At 38.7% G+C, this 21,063-nt stretch overlaps 2 protein-coding genes across 5 annotated transcripts in view; one reads left to right on the forward strand and one right to left on the reverse strand.

The window, feature by feature from the left end:
* Positions 1-1,579: 1,579 nt before the first annotated feature.
* On the reverse strand, positions 1,580-21,016 carry LOC138043492 (cyclin-dependent kinase 5-like). Its single transcript, XM_068889786.1, has 12 exons — positions 20,845-21,016; positions 20,613-20,701; positions 20,114-20,181; positions 18,958-19,018; positions 18,447-18,503; positions 18,075-18,170; positions 13,227-13,301; positions 12,368-12,464; positions 11,273-11,342; positions 7,756-7,816; positions 5,414-5,500; positions 1,580-2,695 (listed from the first exon to the last, which is right to left on the reverse strand). Exons 1-12 carry the CDS (start codon positions 20,879-20,881, stop codon positions 2,600-2,602), a joined length of 894 nt encoding a protein of 297 aa, XP_068745887.1. The 5' UTR covers positions 20,882-21,016; the 3' UTR covers positions 1,580-2,599.
* Positions 12,382-21,063, forward strand: part of LOC138043401 (unconventional myosin-Ib-like) — a 44,332-nt gene continuing 35,650 nt past the window's right edge. For 2 of the 4 annotated variants that reach the window (XM_068889685.1, XM_068889677.1), the window contains exons 1-3: positions 12,382-12,519; positions 14,225-14,286; positions 19,886-19,967. The gene's annotated coding sequence lies outside the window, so the exon portion shown is untranslated. Of the gene's footprint in view, positions 12,520-14,224; positions 14,287-19,203; positions 19,374-19,885; positions 19,968-21,063 lie in introns of all 4 variants that reach the window. The other 2 variants (XM_068889691.1, XM_068889699.1) reach the window with 2 other exon arrangements.

Genomic DNA, 21,063 nt, shown 5'->3' on the forward strand with positions numbered 1-21,063 from the left:
AAGTTTATTGAGGACTAAGGACTGTAATCCCAGGGCTCTTAAAAAATCTCCTTAGAATTCACTGTAATTAGATACAATAGCACAATGCGTTATTGTTGTTCTAAGTAAGGATCTGCAGAGAAAATGGACAAATGCATTTTAAATAAATGAGGCTAACAGCTCAGCTAGCAAATACCCAGCATGTAGTAATATGCTTGGCATTACCTAACACGGTTATCTGTGGTGCTATTCAGTTGTTACTGTATCTCATTAGAGCGTTTAACGTTTGACATCGTACGCGAGTATCATTCAAACGAAAGCTACCGAGCTGTACTTTTGCTGATGTACTGCTTATTGTGCGGTAGCCAAGACGATCCCTCTTTGAACAAGGAATCGATTAAACTCCTTATAAAGCAGTTTTTTTCCGGCGAAACTGAGTATCTGTCCGTAATAGGTTAAAGATTCGAGTTTTGCCATCAGTTGAACTTCAAGTAAAAGATATGCAGTAGTTCCTTCGTGCAGCACTGTGTGTTACTCATAGTGACAATGATCTATCAAATGAACAGTATATAGAAGAATATCGGTCTTCCTTTCGTGTCGTACATTATTCATTTCCAAGGGGGTGTACAGTCGGCAGAGCAGTTGCCCGTATATGAGAGTCCCCTCAGGTTGCAGTGAATATTTGCAATGTTTTGAAATTCCCATTATGCCCATCAATGGGTGTAAAAAAATTGATGAGACTTGGGCGCGCGACAGTTTCTACCCCCCTCAATCTTCGACAGACAAGGACGTTAGCATAATACCGAACACCGAGTAATTGATTAATCATTTCCTAAAGCGCGATTAAGCTGATCCGGCGGGATAATTGCAAATCTGATTACAGACATCCCGGCCATCAGTATGTTTTAATTCCAGGATTTTCTCGTTTCCATATTGAAACTGACGGGACAGTGACGGCGAATTGCGAAATAAATGCACTCTAAACTCGTGGGAAAAAATAGTGATGTAAAGCTAACATTCTTATGGTGCGCACAATTTTGCAATTTTAACACTACTCTTAAATTCCTACATGTCTCAAGCACAATGATCTTCAAAGAACACCGCTTTCTTAAAGTGATTTGACGAAAATCTCAGTGTCCGGCGGTGTTTCTTACAACCAGGGCATGAATAAAAACGAAGACCAAAACATTGTGATGCATGTAAGTGACTTGAATGTTGAATCATTTTAGAGACAAGGCTCTTGTCTCTTCGACGAGCGTTACAAGGGCTGTGATCAAAATGATATAATTACCTTCCGTGTGGCTTGTAATGGCTGAGTTATCGCTTTCTTTGAATGAAAATATTGGAAAGTGCTCTTCTTCGTATTTTTTAGTTGCATTTCCTCTCCTACCTCGAATGAGCGAACCGTCATAAACCAAGAATTCCATTGATAAAACAAGGAAGTCGAAATACAAGGGGACAAAGGCAAATATAACTTCAGTCGCTAGTTTCTCATAACTGAAGCAAACCTGTGCGCTTTGAGCTTATGTCACCAAATCAAACAACATTGTGGAAAAGAAACGCTTGGAATCACTAAACACTGGCGGATTCAAAAGAATCAGATAACATTCATTTATTTCTTTCATTGTTAATAAACACTTGGTGACCTTGCACATAAACTTTTAGAATTTCCTTTCCAGATATCTTACCACTTATATTAAATGGTTGCAATTAAAACAAACTTAAGTCTATCGCAGAGTGTATGGTACAGCTTGGTTAAAATTTTGTTTCACTCTGTTGATGTGAATCTCAAAAATGTCAAATGGCTCCAACAACAGGAAGACGTTAGTAGAGCAAATAAAGATTTCTGTTAAAACGATAAAGCAGTCTGAATATGAAATTTGTTGCACGAGATGAACAATTTCAGCAACCAGTGAATCCAACATGAGGAGCCTTCGTGAAACAAAGAGGACCACATGACAGCGAGATGTGCCGTGTTTTGGCGGACTAGGCAAGCCGTCAAGGGAATTTAATAAAAAGGTGTGAATCATAAGAAGTTAAATAGGAAACATAATTCATTGCTGTTGCTGTAAGTTAACAGGAGTTCGATTAAAGTACTTGGTTCCAAACAGGGAGATAACAAAATTTATTTTTGTAATATAAGTACATGTAGGTCACGCTATTGATTAAAACACGGGTTGTCTGTCCAATGAAAAGGCTCGCAACAATAAATGAAAGCTACCGCATCCACTTGCTCTCTTGCTATATATATATATATATATATATCTGAATATATCAAAACCACGGTTATTCGTTCGAACTTTGTAGGTAGTTAAAGGATCTATGGAAGAACTGTTTCAAAGATCCTACCCGCCTAGTCTTCGCTTGGGTATCCTGTGCTCTATCACGAACTTGTTCGATCACAGCGTACCCAGCACAACGTAACCACTTTGTTGCTTTACTGCAATCTCAGACGTTAAGACAGAAGAAAACAATTCGTTGAAGGATAAAATTGTATTGTACATTTATATACATATTAACTAAAAATGATTCAGTTAAACATGCCAGATATTGCGCGAGGAGTTATTTGTGAAAAAGTTCTTCATATTTGTGGCCTGTTCTGTATCGAGTGATCTTTTGATCATGCACGAAACGAAGGACTGAGGTCGGCAAAGAACGCATGACGCATAGCGTCCTCAGCTGATAGTCGGTGAGCTGGATTCAGAACCAACAATTTCTAAAATAGAAAAAGAAAAAAAGAACAAAATGCATTACAAAAGCTGCAAAGAAATCAAATGCCATCACCACTGGAGCTTGAGGAAGCAACTGCAGCGGCTCTTTGGATTGGTTCAAAAAGCAATAAACAAACGCAAACAAAACAATGCATACTACGGCTCATCTCCCATTGATTTTGGTAGTGAGCATATTATTCACGTTGCGTCATCGCGGCCATGTGGATAATGGACGAAAACAAAAGATTTCTCACTACCTCCTTTTGTTTTTCCAAGCTCAAGCTTCATTGTTCTCTGTCTCTAGATATCGATACAAGTTGCCGAGGTTGTGGTAAAATTATTAAAGTGTAGGTACGGTCGAATGGCTTCAAAAAAGAGAACAAGAAGGACAACGATATCAGCAGGAAAGGAAACATCAACAACATCCAAATTGACAAGCACTACGTTGACCTAGCATAGTTTTCGGTGCTCATTTGACCCAACACCAAACAGGAAGTCATGAGTTCAATAATGTAAAACGCGATAAGTGCTAAAGGAAACAGCTGTTCATTGTTTCCCTGAACTTCCTCTGTGCAATATTCTTGTTCAAGGCTTTAATTTAATGCAATTACATCTTCACATTGTTTATGTTTTTTTTTGGACGCAACAAATTTTACTCTTGTAAAAATTATAATCTATTTTCTTTGACATCAAAAAACCACTTAACTGTCTCAACTAAGGTACTTGAAAAGTGAAATTACTTTTTCAGTCCTTTAAATTCTTGTGACTTGTGAAAACCGCACACAGTGCAATGCACTCTTTCCTTTGAACTGTATTTACAGCCTTGTTGACCCTCGTATGTTTTGCCAATATTGTACTGAGACTGAAGTACCAACAGATCCCGGAAAAGGAAACTGTGTCGTCGTGAACGTAAAGACAATAGCTGTCCGATTTTTTTTTTTTTTTTTTTTTGCCAGGACACGACGGAAACACTTTGCTATAATGCAAGACTGTAATATTCTAATCCACTTTCTCACGAGAATTGGAGAAACGTGACATTTGTCAAGAGTTCCTAAAATTGTTGAGTCAGGAGTCTTCAATCATCGATCGCTCGTAAAGTGAGATTGAACGGGAACTGAAAGGACATAATTTAAATTCTAAGCGATGGTCAAGAGGCAATATTATCTAAGCTCAAAAACCGACGAAACATCGACGAAGTTTCACGCATGTTTTGCAAACTCTTGTTACGATTTCTTTCAAAAGGAGGTGGTTTTCACTGCGTAACGTCAACGCCGCCATGTTGGTGTGTTTCACCGAGAACAAAGATCTCTCTTTACCACTAACAACTGTACATTGCAGTATTGTCTCTAGAGTTTGGTTACAAACCACCTATGCAACAAAAAAGCGATATAGATTTGAGTTCAGCCGTCCAAAAGGTTTAACTAATTTGTTTTACAAGCAATTTAAACAGTGGTAAATTTGTTTCAGATTTCAGTTTTGAGCTACTCTGAGCTGCCATCATCTACTTTCCCCAAACCGCCAATGGGTTTGTCCTCTGAGGAGCTTGGGAAAGTCTGACTTTGACTTGGTTTCTTATGGCAATAGAGGTCAATAGACCAATTTCGATATATTAAGATTCAGTCGAAAACAAAAGGCATCATCTCGAGGCTCTGGGGAATAAACTCATACAGATCCTTATAAATTATTTATTCCCCAGAGCCTCGAGATGATTCCTTTTGTTTAGGACTGAATTATTGGTCTATTTGATTGCGCACTTTCTTTTCACCAGTTATGCAAGCATAACCATACGCAACATGGACAACCTCAGTAGTGTTTTGATAATGAGTACCATCTGTGAGAGATACACAATGCGCCACGTATCTCTAGAGCCACAGATGACAATGATGTAATGTCCAAGAAATTAAAAGGAGCTAATGAGTCATCCTTTGTTTTCGTCCGCCAAAAAGGCAGCGATGACGTCACGTGAAAACCTGGCCTCGGTTGTTTAAAAGGGGGATAACGCAATCCACCGGATAAATCTTTATCCAGCGGATAAACACTTCGCGAAACGAACAGCGTACGTGCTTATGGAGCGCACGCGCAAGAAGCTATTCAGAGAAAGAGTGGTTAGATTGCAATTTGAAGAGCTAATTAATTTCGCAATGTATTTATGGCCGCGCAGTTTGGGTGTGTTTCCGTCAACGTCCATGTAATTAAATAAACCAACGGGAAGGGTTAATCATACATCTACTAGTCAGTTCACCTCTACTGTTTGTTGACTTTATCGCAAATCAACCGAACATTAACATAAAATATACTTCTCCATCGCTTGTTTCTTTATTTCCCATAAACGGGGACTAGGCTCCTTACAGAGAACCCGAGGGGTGAGTCAACCCCATCATAGATATGCCCTCCCAACTTATTCAGACGCCCGTCATTTAAGTTCTGCTTAACGTTACGCAATATTCTGCTAATAGGCTAGTTTCGAATTGTGCAGCAACAAAAGAACAGTGTCGAGGTTCAGGGGAATAATTAGCATATTGTATTGTTCAAAACAAAGGAAAATGCAAATTATTCCCCTGAACCTCGACTCTGTTCTTTTGTTGCTGCACAATTCGAAACTAGCCTATTCCGACTTCCATTTTTTCTTTTAAATTGGATTGCCACAAAACTGAAAAGACTAAATCAACTGCTTCCCGAAATAACACGTTTGCTAGAAAAAGTAATGATAAACATTGCCCAACCTGCAGCAAATCTCTTCCAGCGGTAGATAGCTTCGGTACAACAACTGCTAGCGACACAGTTCCGTTACTTTGAAGGTAAGAGAAGTCCTGCAGATGATTCAAAAACAAAAAAAGGTTAAACTGGAGGGCAAGGCCAACAGTGATGCCCCTGTAATGAAGGTGATCAACGTAGCAAAAGGAAATCTTACTTTGGAGACATCGCTTCTTTGTTAGGAGATGGTTTTAAAAGATATTATATCACTAAAGGACCTCCTAAAGAAAAACCCGGAGACAATTCCCTGACCATAAATGAACCACTTTCTTATACGTTTATCAAGTGGTGAGCGCTACCTCCCTTTCGCTCAAAACTACAACTATGCAATGATTTTTAAAAGCGTTTACATTGCAAGCTCTCCGTCTTTTTGTTGGCAAACAATAAGAGCTCGACATAGGCAGATTTAAAGAGAGAAATATATCAGATTTTCAACGAAACCTCGCGTATATGATGTGGTTTGAAAACAAGGTGAAGGATTCATTTACAATTAAATGAATGAATGGCAAACTTCTTTTTCAACAGAATCAATGAACTGATTAGCCTTTTAAAGAAGACTAATTTAAGAGAATTCCAGTTTTAACTTTTATACGGAGTTTTCGGGAATAAGAAAACACTCTCTCTGTGGAATCTGCAGTGAAACAGACGCTGCCACGGTCATGTGCTGCTTCTGTCTCCACTTAATGCCAATTTACACAATCCTCTTGGCAAAACGCATTTACATAGCGGTTCAACTCTATCAGTAACTCAATTTAATTTCCTCATTAAGGGAGTCAATAACTGTATCATCTCTTTGCTCATAGACTAAAAGACCACGAAACTGAATCATCAATTACTGTTTATGAAAATTTCATTCGTGTAACCCAATTAGCAAATAACGACCTTTCTGACTTCACCACTGCCAACCAAACGAAAAAGTATTTGGTAGAAAATTTCCACCTTCAAACGGAACGATTAAATATGTAACTCATGCAAGTTTTAACTGACTCCAAGAAGAGCATGACTTAAGCGCCGATTTAGAAAGTATTCTGTCCAAGACAAACAAGCCTCACTTCTGACCAACTTCTAACATTCGGACACACTGTCACGCTTTCTGTGTAACCGGTAATAGCGAAAAAGGGAAGAAGGAAAGAAAGTAAAGAAGTTATCGTTGCTTGCTGGGTGGGTTTTAACTAGCAACTTTTTTGACAGATCGCAACAGGAGTCACTTGAGCACCCTGTGCGGAAATGCTTTCTGACTCTGCTCCAGCGAAGTGGAAGAATAATACATATGGTATGTCAGAGGATACCGTAGAGCTTTTTTAGATTTGAGCTTGTTCTGCAGATGGCACAGGTACATGGCCACATCATTTGTAGATTAAAGCACAAGGCCAGGAGCTCTGTTAGTACTGACTCCGAAAAGGACGTTAATCCCAGGTTAAAGGGGTATTTAAGCCAACGCTATGGGTTGGCCAGTTAAACACGTTAACATGGCTGTTGAGTAGACTGAAAAGGTAAACTAAGAGGTTCAGTTATCGCAACTTTTTTACTTAATAGCTCCTCAAAAAAAAAAACTTGCTCATGAGATGTATTTCCGGTTTCGTGTGCTCGAAACAGCACGAAGTAATCGCAAATTTGTCCGGCTTCAACAGGCAAAAACTGAGGTAAACATTCTCTATAATCATGTTTAAGATTTACCGACTGAGCGTAACAGTGATCCGTTCATTTCGAACAGGCCCTAAAAAAAATTTGTTACGGAATAATCCGAGCACATCTCTTCTCCCATTTGAAAACACTTCGTGCTTGCCGTTAACGGCAAAAGTAACTCTTCTCTTTCCAGTACTTGTCCGATAATTACGGCTAACAAGCGAAAACTTATCTGAAAAAAACTCAGGTGCCATTGGGTTTTGGCCAACAACTTCACGCTCGATGTCCTAATAAGGATTGCTTGCCTCGCGACTGGTTTCCTTGTTCCCAGGCTTTTTCTTTCTCATGCAGTGGTGTAAAGAACAACTCGCGGGTCTTTTTTCGGTGTCGCCTAGAAGGATTACAATTAAGACAGGATGCTTGTGGTCTTAGGAAAACAGGTCTTTTTGCGTAATCATTTTCCTTTTTTCCCTCAAATAAACTGACAATCATCGCCATTGCACAAGGTCTTTTAAAATATCATTAATCCTCTTTTGTTGAAAAGATCACGTAAATGTTCGAGAAAGTAAACAGCAAAAATTAGAACTCAGTCGCAAACGAAGCTATTACATGAAAATTGGTATACTAGAAAGGGTAACAAAGATACGTACTTAGACTTTAACGAATAAACCTTCGCAAGACATACCTTGTATTCTGGAAGTTTCGAGGCGTTGGGCCAACTATCTTCATTAGGTGGGCCCAAAACTCTGCGGTTTGGGTTAAGAACTTGCAAAATAATTGAGGTGTTCACTAAGATTAAGGACTTTCGTAATTAGTAAAATATTTGATCTTGTGCCATGAAGCAAACTCTGGAAGCAAAGAAAGCTGGAAAGGACAAGGGACACCTAACTTTGAGGTAAACTGAAAATCGATCAATATATTCGACGACTTTGAGAAGAAAAGAAAAGAACAATGTGATAATTTGGTAAGAGACACGACCATAGATCGAAACCCAAGTAATGTCATTCATTCGCAATCAACAACAATACTTCAAGACCTGTTCCGTGTCCACTTGAGGAATTAAAACTGAACGTGCACAACAGGAGAGGAGTTTTGAGATGTTTGTGTAAGCTTATTATTACATTTCGTTTGTCAGAAAAACCTGTTACTGTTCAGACTCGCTTTTCGCGACATGCAACTTGATTCACGTGCACAAACCTTCGAAAATTCTTCTACTACATCTATGAAATGGCGAGGACAGGCCGAGTGTTGTAAACCCTGACAGATCTAGTAGTTTCATGCAACAACAACAAATTATCGCAAACGTAACTGGAATATCTTCAGAGCAAACCAATATTATACCCCCTAGATGGAATCCGGAAGAACCCACGCCCAGCCCTATTCGTATTCGATATTTTGCATGCACTGCCCCCCAAAAGATACAACAATAGTATGATTTAATGCCGTGATTAGAAAAAAGAAAACCGAAAGTACGAAGGCACGGAAAAAGGACAATCGGTGTCATAGAAAGGCTGAGCACCTGATGAAACAAGACCCGAAATATATTACTCTATTACGGAATGTTGATTCGGGGTTTAAAAAACCAAACAGTGCAGTGTAAAACCATTCAGTGCAGGAAAAACGAGTGGAGGATATTCCTATCATCCGCATCCGAATTCACCATTTACTATTAGTAGATACTGGAGTTATTGATTGGAAAGGCCGGGCTATTGATGATCTATTTTTGAAAATAACGCTTTGGAAGTAATAAATTACGGTTATCATTATTATGATGAATCGTTCCCTCGTGTTCGTTTGGCTCTTTATCGCCGCATGATCCGTAAGCCCACTAAACTAAATCCTTGTTTTTTTTTCCTTTTCCTTTTTGTTGCACCAAGTCCGATCAAACAAATTAACGACTGCCACAATAACGTCACCAGACGAACACGCTGCGATCGTGCTGAGACACTAAGAACACATGGCATGCTCTGTCCAAAAGGCTTCCGAGTTTGAAATGTCTCCTGAAAAAAGGCTAATAACTGATTGAAGAGGGCTGAGACAAATAGCAATTTAAAGAAGTTCTCAAAAGCAAGCAGAAAATACGGTAACAATTTACAAAAAAAATAAAAAAAAGAGTTTCAGTGTCAAGTAGAGTGGCTCAAAAGCTCCATAAACAACAAGAGAAACCAAAACATCTTGAAAGTCGAAAAACCTTTTTGATTTAAAGCAGAATGAAGCTATTTGAGTGTTTTCGTAATTCAGTTGCAAGATATGGAAATAAAATTCTGTCAAAACGGGACAGTGATTTTAGGTTTCACTGGGACGTTGGCACGTTAGAACATTATGTAGTCATTGAACAGAAAAGCAAATCTCAAGGCGATACCGATTGGTTATTTTCATGAGTGTGAATCCCTTTGATTTCCTTTGTATACACCGGTAAGTTTAATAGGTTGACGAATGTCTTATAAAGAATACTTCGCGGGATAAGACGTTTTCTTTATTGAAGACTTGGTAGGTTCGCCCAGAATTGAGGCGTGCTTCCATCGGCATCCTAAGCCCGTGGCGATGCAAGCCCTTGTTGCCTAAATGAGCGTTTTGTGGGCAAGTGTACGGTTTGCCGATGCAATCCATATCTTGTCGACTATAGTAGAGCATGGAATGCATGTCACTACAGCAGTATCTTGTTTTTCGTTTTACACTTTCCTTTGGAATTGTCGTGTATTTCCACCGACTTCGAGGCTCTCTGTTTGTTTTTTCTCCGGCATGTACAAATACCTCAGGGGCAACCAACTATAACCTTCCGTGAAATATGTGTTCGGGAGAGTCAAACTGTTCTAAGAATTTCGCTTCCACATTTCCAGACAGCTACAGATTTCTTTGCTAAAACATCATCCAAAAGATTTCGCAACCAGGGAAAAGTAGTCTCTTGCGTTTTCGGACGGATATTTTGCAATTCTTGGCACTTAAAAAGGTCACCTCGTAGTTTCGGATTAACAAATGGTTCACGTTCAGCTAGTAATTTCTGAAATGAAGCAATCATTCCCTAGAATTTTAGGACACTTCAATCTTCAGCTAAGATATCCGAACAGATCAAATTCTTCTAGGTGATAAAAACATCTCTTCAGACAGTGTTTACATATTAAAAGGAGCCTAGAAATGGCTCTCAAAGGCTTTTTCAAAGGTTTCTCTCTTATGCTGGCAGATCGCCGCCGTACGCAGTTAGCAACGACAACGCAACAAAACAAGAATTTCAAGTTATTGGTGAAAAAAGGAAAAATAATTGTGTCACACGTGCGGCCAAGACTCAACCTTTCAGTGCATTTCTTTGCTGTACTCCACAAAACAACAACGTGAAATATCTAAATTTCAGATTTTGACGACAACGCGAACATGCAGCAGTAAACCAATCATTATCCAGTCACGGATAGTCGGCCCGAATTGTGAGAGGTGAACAAGATGAGGTGATCGCGAAATACTTACGATAGCGCTAAGTTATATTTTGAAGCGACGTTTCCGTTGACGCTGTACTTGCTTTAAGTCCCTATTCTGTTGCTTCAACCTAAGCTGTTTAATCGAGCAATTCTAATATTTGTTTTTCGTATCGATCCTAATTGTCGTGAGTGCAAGTCTATTCTTCCAATACAACTTTATCTTATTGACCCATGGTAACTAAGAGTGCGTTCGATTGACCCTGTTCCGGAAAAAAAAAAAGAATATAGTTGGAGTGATGATCTAAAACGGTATGTCTAGCGTTTTGAAGAAACAAGGATAATCAAGACTGGATATGTTTAAAATAGAATTTTAGGTGGTGCTTGGCAATTTTAATGTGAACCTCCATAAAAACGAAGGATTTCTAACTTCTATTCCATGAAGTCCTACTCCGGATTACGATAAGTATTGTTTACGTTAAAAAAACTGTGCACCCTTAATCCAAATGTACATGCTTTATTCCACACACGTATTAAAACCACAGTCATTCTTGTACACGCGATGCTGCGGAAAGGTTTCCCTGAAAGCGGTGCTTGCCGCGAGAAGCTACAAACAAATTTGCCGCAACTGCTAAACGAAAAGAAAAAATCTTTACGGCTTCCAAGAGCAACATGCCTATTTTTCAAACAAGAGTACCATAATCAAATCGTGTGTAATCCATCGAGAAGCTTTATTATCGTACGCGTAAAGTGATCAAACAAAGCGCTCCAAAATAGGCCAAAATCAAAGGATACTTAAAAATTCGTCTGAGTTGGTCATCCACATCACTCCCTGGGAAAAGTGGTCTGCCTCCATTGGCTATTTCTAAGGGGTAAAAGAAAAGAAGTTCAGTAAGATCTCACGGGATTACCCAGTTGTTCGAAGGGTGGATAGCGCTGTCCACTGGATAAATCACTATCCACAAGATAACTCAATTGGTTTTGCTAGGGTTTATCCGCTGGATAGCGTTATCCACCTTTTGAACAACCGAGGCCAGGTTGTTTTCTCAAGCTTCTATATGATAAGCCTTTGGTCGAAACCATTCTTCAATATGCTTCTCGAACCTTTACTAGATCAAACACATGGCATCTTTCAGGGGCACCCAACGAGAATATAGTTCAAAACCAATTAGACATAGCATTGTTAAACGCATTTTAGTATTTAAAGGGCAGATATAGGCATATTTTTCTGTTCGGATTCCCTAGCTGAAAGTCTAGTGATCCGAAAATAGGGATCAAAACTTACCTTTTCGAAAGTTTCAGCCAGAAAAAAAGCTCCCGAAAATTCTAGGTGACCTTTTTGGGGTAAAAATCCGTTAACAAAGGGCAATTATACCATTTTTTAGATGTTCGAAAAATCCTAGGACGGGCAGGCAAGCAAGAAATTTTAAAAGAACTGTTCCGAAAATTCTAGATCGTCTTCCGAACAGATATTTTCCGAAAATTGACGTTGGGTGCCCCTGATCTTTGGAAAAAGCTCACGTAAGAGCATCACGACTTCCAATGGGACAAACACGAAAGGTCATTTCGTCATTTCATTGAATAATCGTCGTCGCTCACTTAATCAGCAACAATCTGAAAAACGTTGGGTGTTTTTGTTTCTAATTCAATGTTACAAATAAAGAGATTGCAGCAGTTTGTTTAGATTTTTTTTTTTGCTGTTTGCGTTAACAAACGCCAACTAACTGGAGTTAACTGTTCATGTATTATTTTTGTCATCTAATGTTAATAGCAACAAGACTGAAGGTTATGGAGCTTGGTTTCAGACAGATTGTTGCGAACAAGATTCGACACATTCAAGAACACGAGACATTGAGGATCCCATCTTAAAGCCCAGAGGCCTGATATAACCTGCAAAAATACAGCCTGCTGACCACATATCAATCGATGTTGAGTAAAGCTTGGCTCCCATCAATACATCTGGAGGACGATACCACAGCGTCACTACCTGTAAATGTACAAAGACGACAAGGGTGATTAAAGTGGACTAATGATACCACAAGGTGAGATTCTCCTTGAAAATTGAACACAGAGAATACCACTTAACAACCTGAGGTTGAACACTGGTACATTCTGAGAAACGAAAAAGCTAATGGCAACATTCAGGCAATTCGTTGCAAATCTCGAAAATGATGTTGTAGAGTCATTATTTTATGAAACATTCTTGAGGTATTGGGGATGAAAAAATATGGATTTACTAAACCAAAATTTATGATTCCTCAAGACGTGGTCACTGAGATAATAACAACAAGAAAATCAAGACAAATTTGTGTATGGTATGTACACCTTGCCTTAAAGAAAACCGTTGTCCCATCTGTTCACTGAATGTAAGTCCTGTTAGATGGGGTAAGTTTCTGGAAAGGATTGCCAGGGAATACCATGTGCTGAACACCTGGGGTAGTCACTATGGTGTAGTGATTGTCATCTATGCATACCACCACTTCAATAATGTGGGATAAATTTTATTGATTTTGATCTTAACCACCACTAAGGGTTTGCCTCTGTTATCACAATCACCCCCTCCTTCCCCCCCCCCCCCCAGACTAAGTCAATGAAGATGTGGTGCTTTGCAATGGGATCATACAGTGCATTGACTGCCAGAGGTGCCTTTCATGTGCTTTTGGCTCTATTTCATCAAGCTGCACCCTTCTCAATTCAGTCCCTGTTTCTGCAAGAAATCGTGATTTGAAAGGCCAGTTGGTTATTTTACCTCAGCAGAGTAGCATCTAACAGGAATACCAAAGGCTCTGGCCAAACCAAAATCTGCAAGCTTGAGCTCACCATCCTAAGAGCAAAGAAAAAATTTTATTTCTTAAATACATAGACCCCATTTCCATGAAAAGTTTACAATTTTGGGCCCAACCACCCCTTACTGTAAAAGCTTTTGCTTTTGCCATACTGTATCCAACCCCTTTGACTGGTTTAACTTCTGCTCTGCTTATTAGCAAAACTTATCTGACCTTCACAACCAAAATAAATAACAATTTTTTATTCACCAAAAAGGAGGGGAATAGTGGTAATATTTGCTGAGCCATGAAGAGGCAAGGTAAATATCCACCAACACTGAGGTTTTATCTTCAGTTCCGCAATCCATCAATAAATCCTTAGCTCTCAGTTCAAACAACGCTAAGTGAAATTCCATCTATCCGGTGTCCACTATTCAATAAACGAAATATAAAAACATTTACATGTAGCATTTTTCTGTGGGTGTTGTTGACGTTCTGCTGCATGTAAATGCTTGCTATCTTGAGTTCTGGTCCTGTGATTGTTTTCCCGTTTGTAATGCATCAGTCGATTGAAACCCCCACCCCCAAGGTCCCCGGGAAGGGTGGGGGATTATACGGACATTGAAGCACTTTTGAACAACAATCTGTCCCCTGGGGGTGGTGGAGGCAGTGTGGCCCAGTGGTTAGGGCGCTTGCCTTGAGATCCGGAGATCCCGGGTTCAAGACCCGCTCTGACCATTCGTTGAATTTGATCCTGGTAGTCCCTGGTTCAACTTCCCAGCTGCACTTGTAAATAGCCAACTGGTTTGCCTCCGGCCAGTTGGGATTCTTAACAGTTGTAGTTGTTGTGTTCTGTTGTTTCGTTGATTCATTGGCCCTGAAAAGCCCCTATGGGGAGAGGTCAATTAAGTATGTATGTATGTATGTATGTATGTGCATTTGACTGATTTTGACTTTCGGTCCTGTCCCCATGTGGGGCAAGAGTAAAACTGGGAGGAAGCACTGGCATTCAAGTCTCTTAAGATGGTGGAAAGCGTGAGAAAGGTAAGAGCCCGGGGTGGGGGCTGGGAGGAGTACTCTCTTACATACGCTATGTAGGTATGTGCTGCCTGTGGTATTTTTGGTTAATATGTAATCCTTAGATTTTCCTTATATGGTCTATTATTAAATTCTCAACCTCGGATAATGCAATTCTAGCTTTCTCATTGTTCAATGCATCTCGGTTATCAGCCATTATTAAAAACTGGATCATTGGATAATGCAATTCGAGAGTTTTGATTGGCTAAGCCATCATGGGTTATGAGCCATTATACCATGATCTACAAACACGGCAAGCATATGCGTGATTTTTTGGGCCTTTTTATTTTTATTGTAGTCTAGTTTTCTATATTTTGGGGGCGTTTCTAATAAAACAATTATTCCACTCGCGCTTGTTGGATATGAGATGATTATAGCCAACTTGGCGCTACACGCCTCGCTGGCTATCTATCATCTCACATCTAACGCGCGCTCAAGGAATAATAATTGTTAATTAGACCTGCATTTGACCCTATGTGGAAATGAATGCGGCAAATGTTTCTCAGCATAAAAGTTTTGGCGCCCAGAACTCACATCACTTTCCGATCATTTCTTCAACTTAAATAAAATTTAGCAAAATTGAGATTGGTAATAGCCAACTTGGCGCTACGTGCCTCGTTGCCTATTTACCATCTCATATCCAACGCGGGCTCATGGAATAATTGTGAATACACGCCTGAATACACATTTTCAAGATTAATAAAGCGATTTTAAAGGGACCTCTATAGCTTGTATGGGCCTTTAAAAGGTATCGAATCTACTGAGAAGAGAGAAACTCTGCGTGTAAAATTTTACATGCACTCTGAAGAATTTGCATGTAATTATTTACACACACTTTTGTGTACTTTTTGACTCTCATGTAACACGCGCATAATTTGCATGTAAAATGCGCGCAATATGGCGGACTTACGCTCATGATACATGAGCTGCTATATGTGGTTTGGCCAGGAATTGAACGTGGCTGTATATATTAACAGGGGAGTAGTGAGGCGATCCTGATTTGCATGCAATCAGATGTTCAGATTCCCCCTCCCACCCTATATGATTATATATATAAATAGAGAGAGAGTGTTTGCAGGAGAGAAACCCTGACAATGTACACCCCAAATAATCATACTTTTAATTGAATAAATGTTTGAAAGAAAATTTGCCCTGAGCGGGATTTGAACCCACGTCCCCCCATTACTAGTCGGGTGTGATCACCACTACACCACCAGGACAACCATGCTGGCAACACAGCCAGTGTATACAGTGTATCAATAAACACAAAAAAAAATCATACAATGGCAATCAATAAATAAATATAGCAGACTTCTTTATAATTTAAAATGATGAGAAATGCATAAACGTATATTAAAAAATCTGCTCGTGATGGCAATAAATTCCCAAATTTATTATTTTCCATTAAAATGTTCATTTAATAGACGCTTGAAAGTAGCAAGATCCTTGGCTTCTCTTATGTTTGAAGATAAAAATTGGTGGGTAGGAATGAAAATAACCCAAGTCACCTGCACTGTAGATTAACCCTTTCACCGCCATAAATGCAAATTAGTTGACACTTATAGACTTTACTCTGTCTAATGCCATCTGGGGACGACTTTACTTGTCAATAGGGAAGCCCTCGGCGGTGAAAGGGTTAAAGCTTGGCAGAGATAATTAAATAATGTACCTCTGACCCCCTAAGATTGTATTTACAAACTGAAATGTTAAAAATCTTTTCTGGGATGTAAGTAGGAGCTTGGTTAATGTTCTTTCTCATTAAAAGCCTAGGCCAGTTCACATAGGCCTGTCCATATTTCCTGACTGTGCTTATTTTGCTTTGATCCAAATATATAACTTGGTGATATCACAGCAAACTCGTCAGAGTGGAAAATTTGGCAATTTAGCTTACGTAGACAAAAATAAAAAATAAAAATTCTTAAAACTGGATTACGGTTTGCTGAGTTGAGTAAACGAGGTGGTACAAGACTGCTGCCTAACGGTCGCTGGTCGCCTTATTTGCGAGCGCGGGTGACCAAATTTCTAAATGAGTAGCCCGAATGGGCACCTAAGTTATTACAAGGTGATTTATCCTTACTTTTAATTAATTTATTCTGGGCTCTTGAAAAACCTAGGCAGCAGCCTTACGGTACTGGTAGAAATAAGCTGTTCCTTGATCGTGAGTGCACGGAGCAGTACAACCCTCATTCGGGCAAATTCGTGACAAATTTTATTTGAATGATGTACAGGTTTTGACGTAAGACCCCACATAGACTATTCCATTTCAAGCTTAACTTTTGTTCCATTTCACTTTTGTTTTTTTGGCGGTTCTGGCCATTTGCTTTCACACTAAATCATCTCGCTTTCTACTACACCATTTATCGTCACGCTAAGCCATTCGGGTCAAGCTAAACTGTTTCACATTACCGTAAGCTGATGAATGTTATGCTAGACCATTACACTTCATGATTAACCATTTGCAGATAAAATAAGCCATTTCACACTACTCTGAACCCTGTGTCACGTCACTGAAGCAATGTACGGCAATCTCGACCATTTGCCATGCCATTGCATATCATGTCACAGTACGATAATGCATTCAAATTACACCGGCCGTCTTTGGCACTGACCAATTCTTTGTTAACTGCAATGATTGCATAAGCTAGGTCACTGATCTATTTCATTAAACACTTGACCACTCGTGTTTTCACTGAGTCAGTTCACCAAGGGTATCTACACAATTCCTGAATTGTATAAACCATTACTGTAATGTTTGGGTATTTCATTTCTCCAAAGGTGACTTGTCCATTGGTGTTTTAAATAACCCTTTTCAAATTCTGATGAACCGTTCCACAAAAGACTTGTAAAGAATGGTCTAATTATTAGACCATTCTTGTATTTTTGGTGGTGACGGCTGCCCAAATTTTCAGCATGAGTTGTTTCCACTGTGTTCTTATCCAAAATAAAGCCATAGTGGTACTGTGTAGGGCCAATAGCCATGACTAATGGCTTTAGTTCTAAACAATAATTTATGCTTGAATCATGTTGACAGTATACTGATACCAGAGTTAATGATATCTGTATTCTAAAACTGAACTGGAGGGGAAAAACCAGAAGCATATTCAGTTGTATCACCTGCTTACAACGGCAGAGAAGGGTTCGTAACATGATAATTCAGGTCATTGGGTGTAAATGTTAAAGAGAAGGAGACTAACAGGGACCCTTACAGGACCCCTGCTATAACAATTCTCCAGTCAGAGTGAACACTATCAAGTCTGACTCTCTGCCTCCTCCCTGGAAATAAGCTTCATCAACTCCAAAACTTGATCAATGAAATTGTAAGCTTTCACAGGAAGCACTTTCTGGTTAGTAGAGGGCTTATAGTTGAAACGGAGAACACCACATTGTATTTGACAACTCTGTTACAGCAGTATGCAGGATTTATGTCACCTGTACCTAGTTAAATGGCTGCTTTCATCAGAGCTAGTAAATTATGAGGTCATACATTCCACTCAACTATTTTGTGAGCGTGCCCAAGTTACCCCTGGAAAATAAATCTCTTTATTGGTAATCCTTTCCCTTCTAAGAGTGGCACTTACAGATTTTACTCCACCAAACACCAAACAATTTCACCCGTCCATGGTGGCCCCTTCAGGGGGAAAAAGGTTTAAGTTGAATTTCCCAACAGACAGACAAAAATTATAAGTGCCCACTAATTAAGTGCATAATTCAGTGAAGGTGTTGATCTTCAGGAAATTTACAAACTTGATTCTTACCTTGTTGATGAGGAGATTTTGGGGCTTGAGATCTCTATGAAGAACATTACAGCTGTGGCAAAACGCCAACCCTCTCAGCAGTTGAAACATAAATGACTAACAAAGAATAAAGGACACACAAAAAAATTAATGTCATCATTGTATTTTCATAGGGTGATGCCGACAATGTCAGAAATGAAACTTTAATTGTATTAATTACTCGTTGACTGGGGGCTTCCTTGGGGCCTGAGGAGTAAATGGATTAAGTACATAGATACAGTTGAGGCTATTTTTCCAACCCAATGGATAAACAAAATGGACCTCTAAGAGTTCGGGTTTAAGCATTAAAAGCACCCTTATTTGTAGGGCACATTATTAAACAGCATTATGTACCTTGACAACAGCTGGGTCAACTTCTCCTTGGCAGCTGTCAAAGTACTTTTTTAGGTCCTACGTGAAAAAAAATGTGTTACAGTTATTTCCTTTATTTTTAAATGCAAATGTGTGTATTTGCAAAATGCACACCAAAACACAGGAGTTTCTTGCTGTAGACCTTAATCTCTACACAAAGTAAATATTTGTTTTCTATGTGCTTCATAAGTTTAAAAAACAATTTTCAGAACTAGCATCCATATAATGCTTGATTGACACCTCAAACCACAAATTATGTAACAGGATTTTTTTAAGGCAATAGAATTAGCTTTTTATGACGTCAAATCTTGTGCAGATCATGCCTATCACTGCTCAGACGTGGGTTTTAGATTTAGTTTAATAGAAAACGGTGGAATGTACAGTACTTAATATGAATGGAAACATGTTAAAAGAAAAAATATTATCAAGTTTTGCTGCACTTTAACACAGAAAGATTCAGTTTCAGAAATCATATGTCAAAATAAAATAATACCTGATCACAATATTCAAACACCAAGGTTAGTCTTCTTTCACTGTGCATAACATCATGCAATCTGACAAAATTAAAAAAGAAAATCAAGTTCAGCAAAGTTACAGAGACATGAGGCCTCATTAAGTTAAAGAATACGAAGCAAAGAGCCTAAAATACCAGATTAGAGGAATGGTTGTCACATAAATGTAAGAAATATCCACACCTTGTTGTTATGTGTTAGGGACCTTTTGTTTGCTATTTAAAAAGGTATCATACAGCAGGGAATCCTTGCGCCAAAGCAACAAAGTCAAACTAAGTCTTCACAATGGATAGTGGACATCACATTGCCAAAGAGCAGAGCAGAGCAACATAAAGAAGGCATTCTTAGAACCAGAGACTTTCCTCTTTTCAGACTCATTAACGTTTTTCATCACTGGGTAAGAAAAAAATCTCATAAAAGCCAGCAACTTATCACAGTTCTGAGAGTATGATTGAAAAAAACGCAAAACAGCTGTCTCTGAAACCTGGGGAGTGTGACCACTACAAATTTGAAAATTCTACTGCATTTCAAATACTCAGTAACTTGGGCAAAACCTGCCTAGTATGGGTTAAATTAAACATTTTATTTAAGTATGTCATTTGCAGGGTAGTGAGCGTTTTCCTATTAAGGAGTCATAAGTTCCTTTTTTGCAAAAATTTTTATTTTGAAGTATTATACATCTCCTTTGTCTGGATGAGTTGGAACCACAAAAGAATTTCAGAAACTGTTGCACCAACAACCTCTGTGTCATGGTACCAACATTATTTTGTGCATTAGCTTTAAGTTATTGCACAATGCAATCTATATGTATGTACACAATTCACAGTGTGAACAATGAATTATTGCTGTTTTCTAGAAGAAAATTTCAGCCAATTTCAATTTCATCCATGCATACCACTATATTTGCAGGATGTAATTCAAGCAAGTTCAGAATAAATTTATGGCATTCAAGGAAACTAAATTGCCATTGGGGATTCTGACAAACTGGCAAGTAAGTTGATGGAAAAAAAATTCAATCAGTAACTATAATAATTATTATACCCTTTTAGCTATGTACATAAATTACATAAGCAACAAACATTCAACACACTGTACAAATCAAGTGTCTCTTTATATTACTAACTACCTCACATTTACCTCACAATATTCTTGTGTTTCAATTCTTTCAAAATGCAAATTTCTCTCAGAGCAGAGCTGGGAATGCCCTAAAATATAAAGGGATGCTGTGAAATTCTGCCAACATTATTTCCAATAGCTCTGAACATTGAAATCTTCTTATCTGAAATAGCCGCAAGATGAAAATCTTGTATGAAAAGAAACTGTGGGCCTGTCCCTACAAAATTACTTTCTGAAGATTGCTGGTGAAATAATCATAATTCCTGTAAAACATCTGCTTCAAGTTTACATTATTTGCAACTTGTAGCCATTTTCAAAACTACATGACACTTCAAATCCGACAAATTTCGGTTTCGATTTTCACGAATTTAATTTTATTGCAATCAGTTTCAGAGCGTTTGCCGACTCTTGCAAATAAATATAAACTGAATATGATATGTACCGTATTAAGACAGGCGGGTGGTTCAGGGAAATATCCTCACTGATAATTCTATTTATTAATTTAAGTTCTAGAATTCACCTCCTCATCTTCGTCGAGTCTTACTCGTTTCAGCGCCACTATCTCGTGTGTTTCTTTGTGTTTTGCTTTGAAAACGGTCCCATAAGTACCTAAAAACGTCCAAAACAATAAAAAAAGCCATGAGAAAAATTTTTCCCGCGCACAATGCAAAATGCTGTAAAATGATACTCAATAAAGCTCATAAGCTTATATTTATCGGTAAAGCAACAATTTTCAAAAATTATTGTCATACCTTCACCGATCTTCTCCAGTTTTTCATATTTCTGCATAATATGAAACCTCCCTAACCATCGATATCCAGCGCTGAGTTGCTCTTTAGGGGATGGTTAGGTAAACGGTTGGATAAATTCACCGGACCATTTAGTCGATGACAACAAAACAGATCAAAAACATCAATCACCCAGGCCTTCTTCTCTAATTACCATGAGAGCCCTGGCACTAATAACTAGAG

This window comes from Montipora capricornis, chromosome 1 (assembly GCF_036669925.1).
Source record: "Montipora capricornis isolate CH-2021 chromosome 1, ASM3666992v2, whole genome shotgun sequence".
Taxonomy (NCBI): domain Eukaryota; kingdom Metazoa; phylum Cnidaria; class Anthozoa; order Scleractinia; family Acroporidae; genus Montipora; species Montipora capricornis.

Excerpts from the sequence above, each read along its gene's own strand:
- LOC138043492 (XM_068889786.1), bottom strand. The coding sequence starts at position 20,881 with ATGCAGAAATATGAAAAACTGGAGAAGATCGGTGAAG. Across the intron at positions 18,171-18,446 it reads TTGACCCAGCTGTTGTCAAG|TCATTTATGTTTCAACTGCT; the intron begins GTACATAATGCT and ends ATTCTTTGTTAG. Across the intron at positions 11,343-12,367 it reads AGCAGGCTGTATTTTTGCAG|AAATAGCCAATGGAGGCAGA; the intron begins GTTATATCAGGC and ends TTTACCCCTTAG.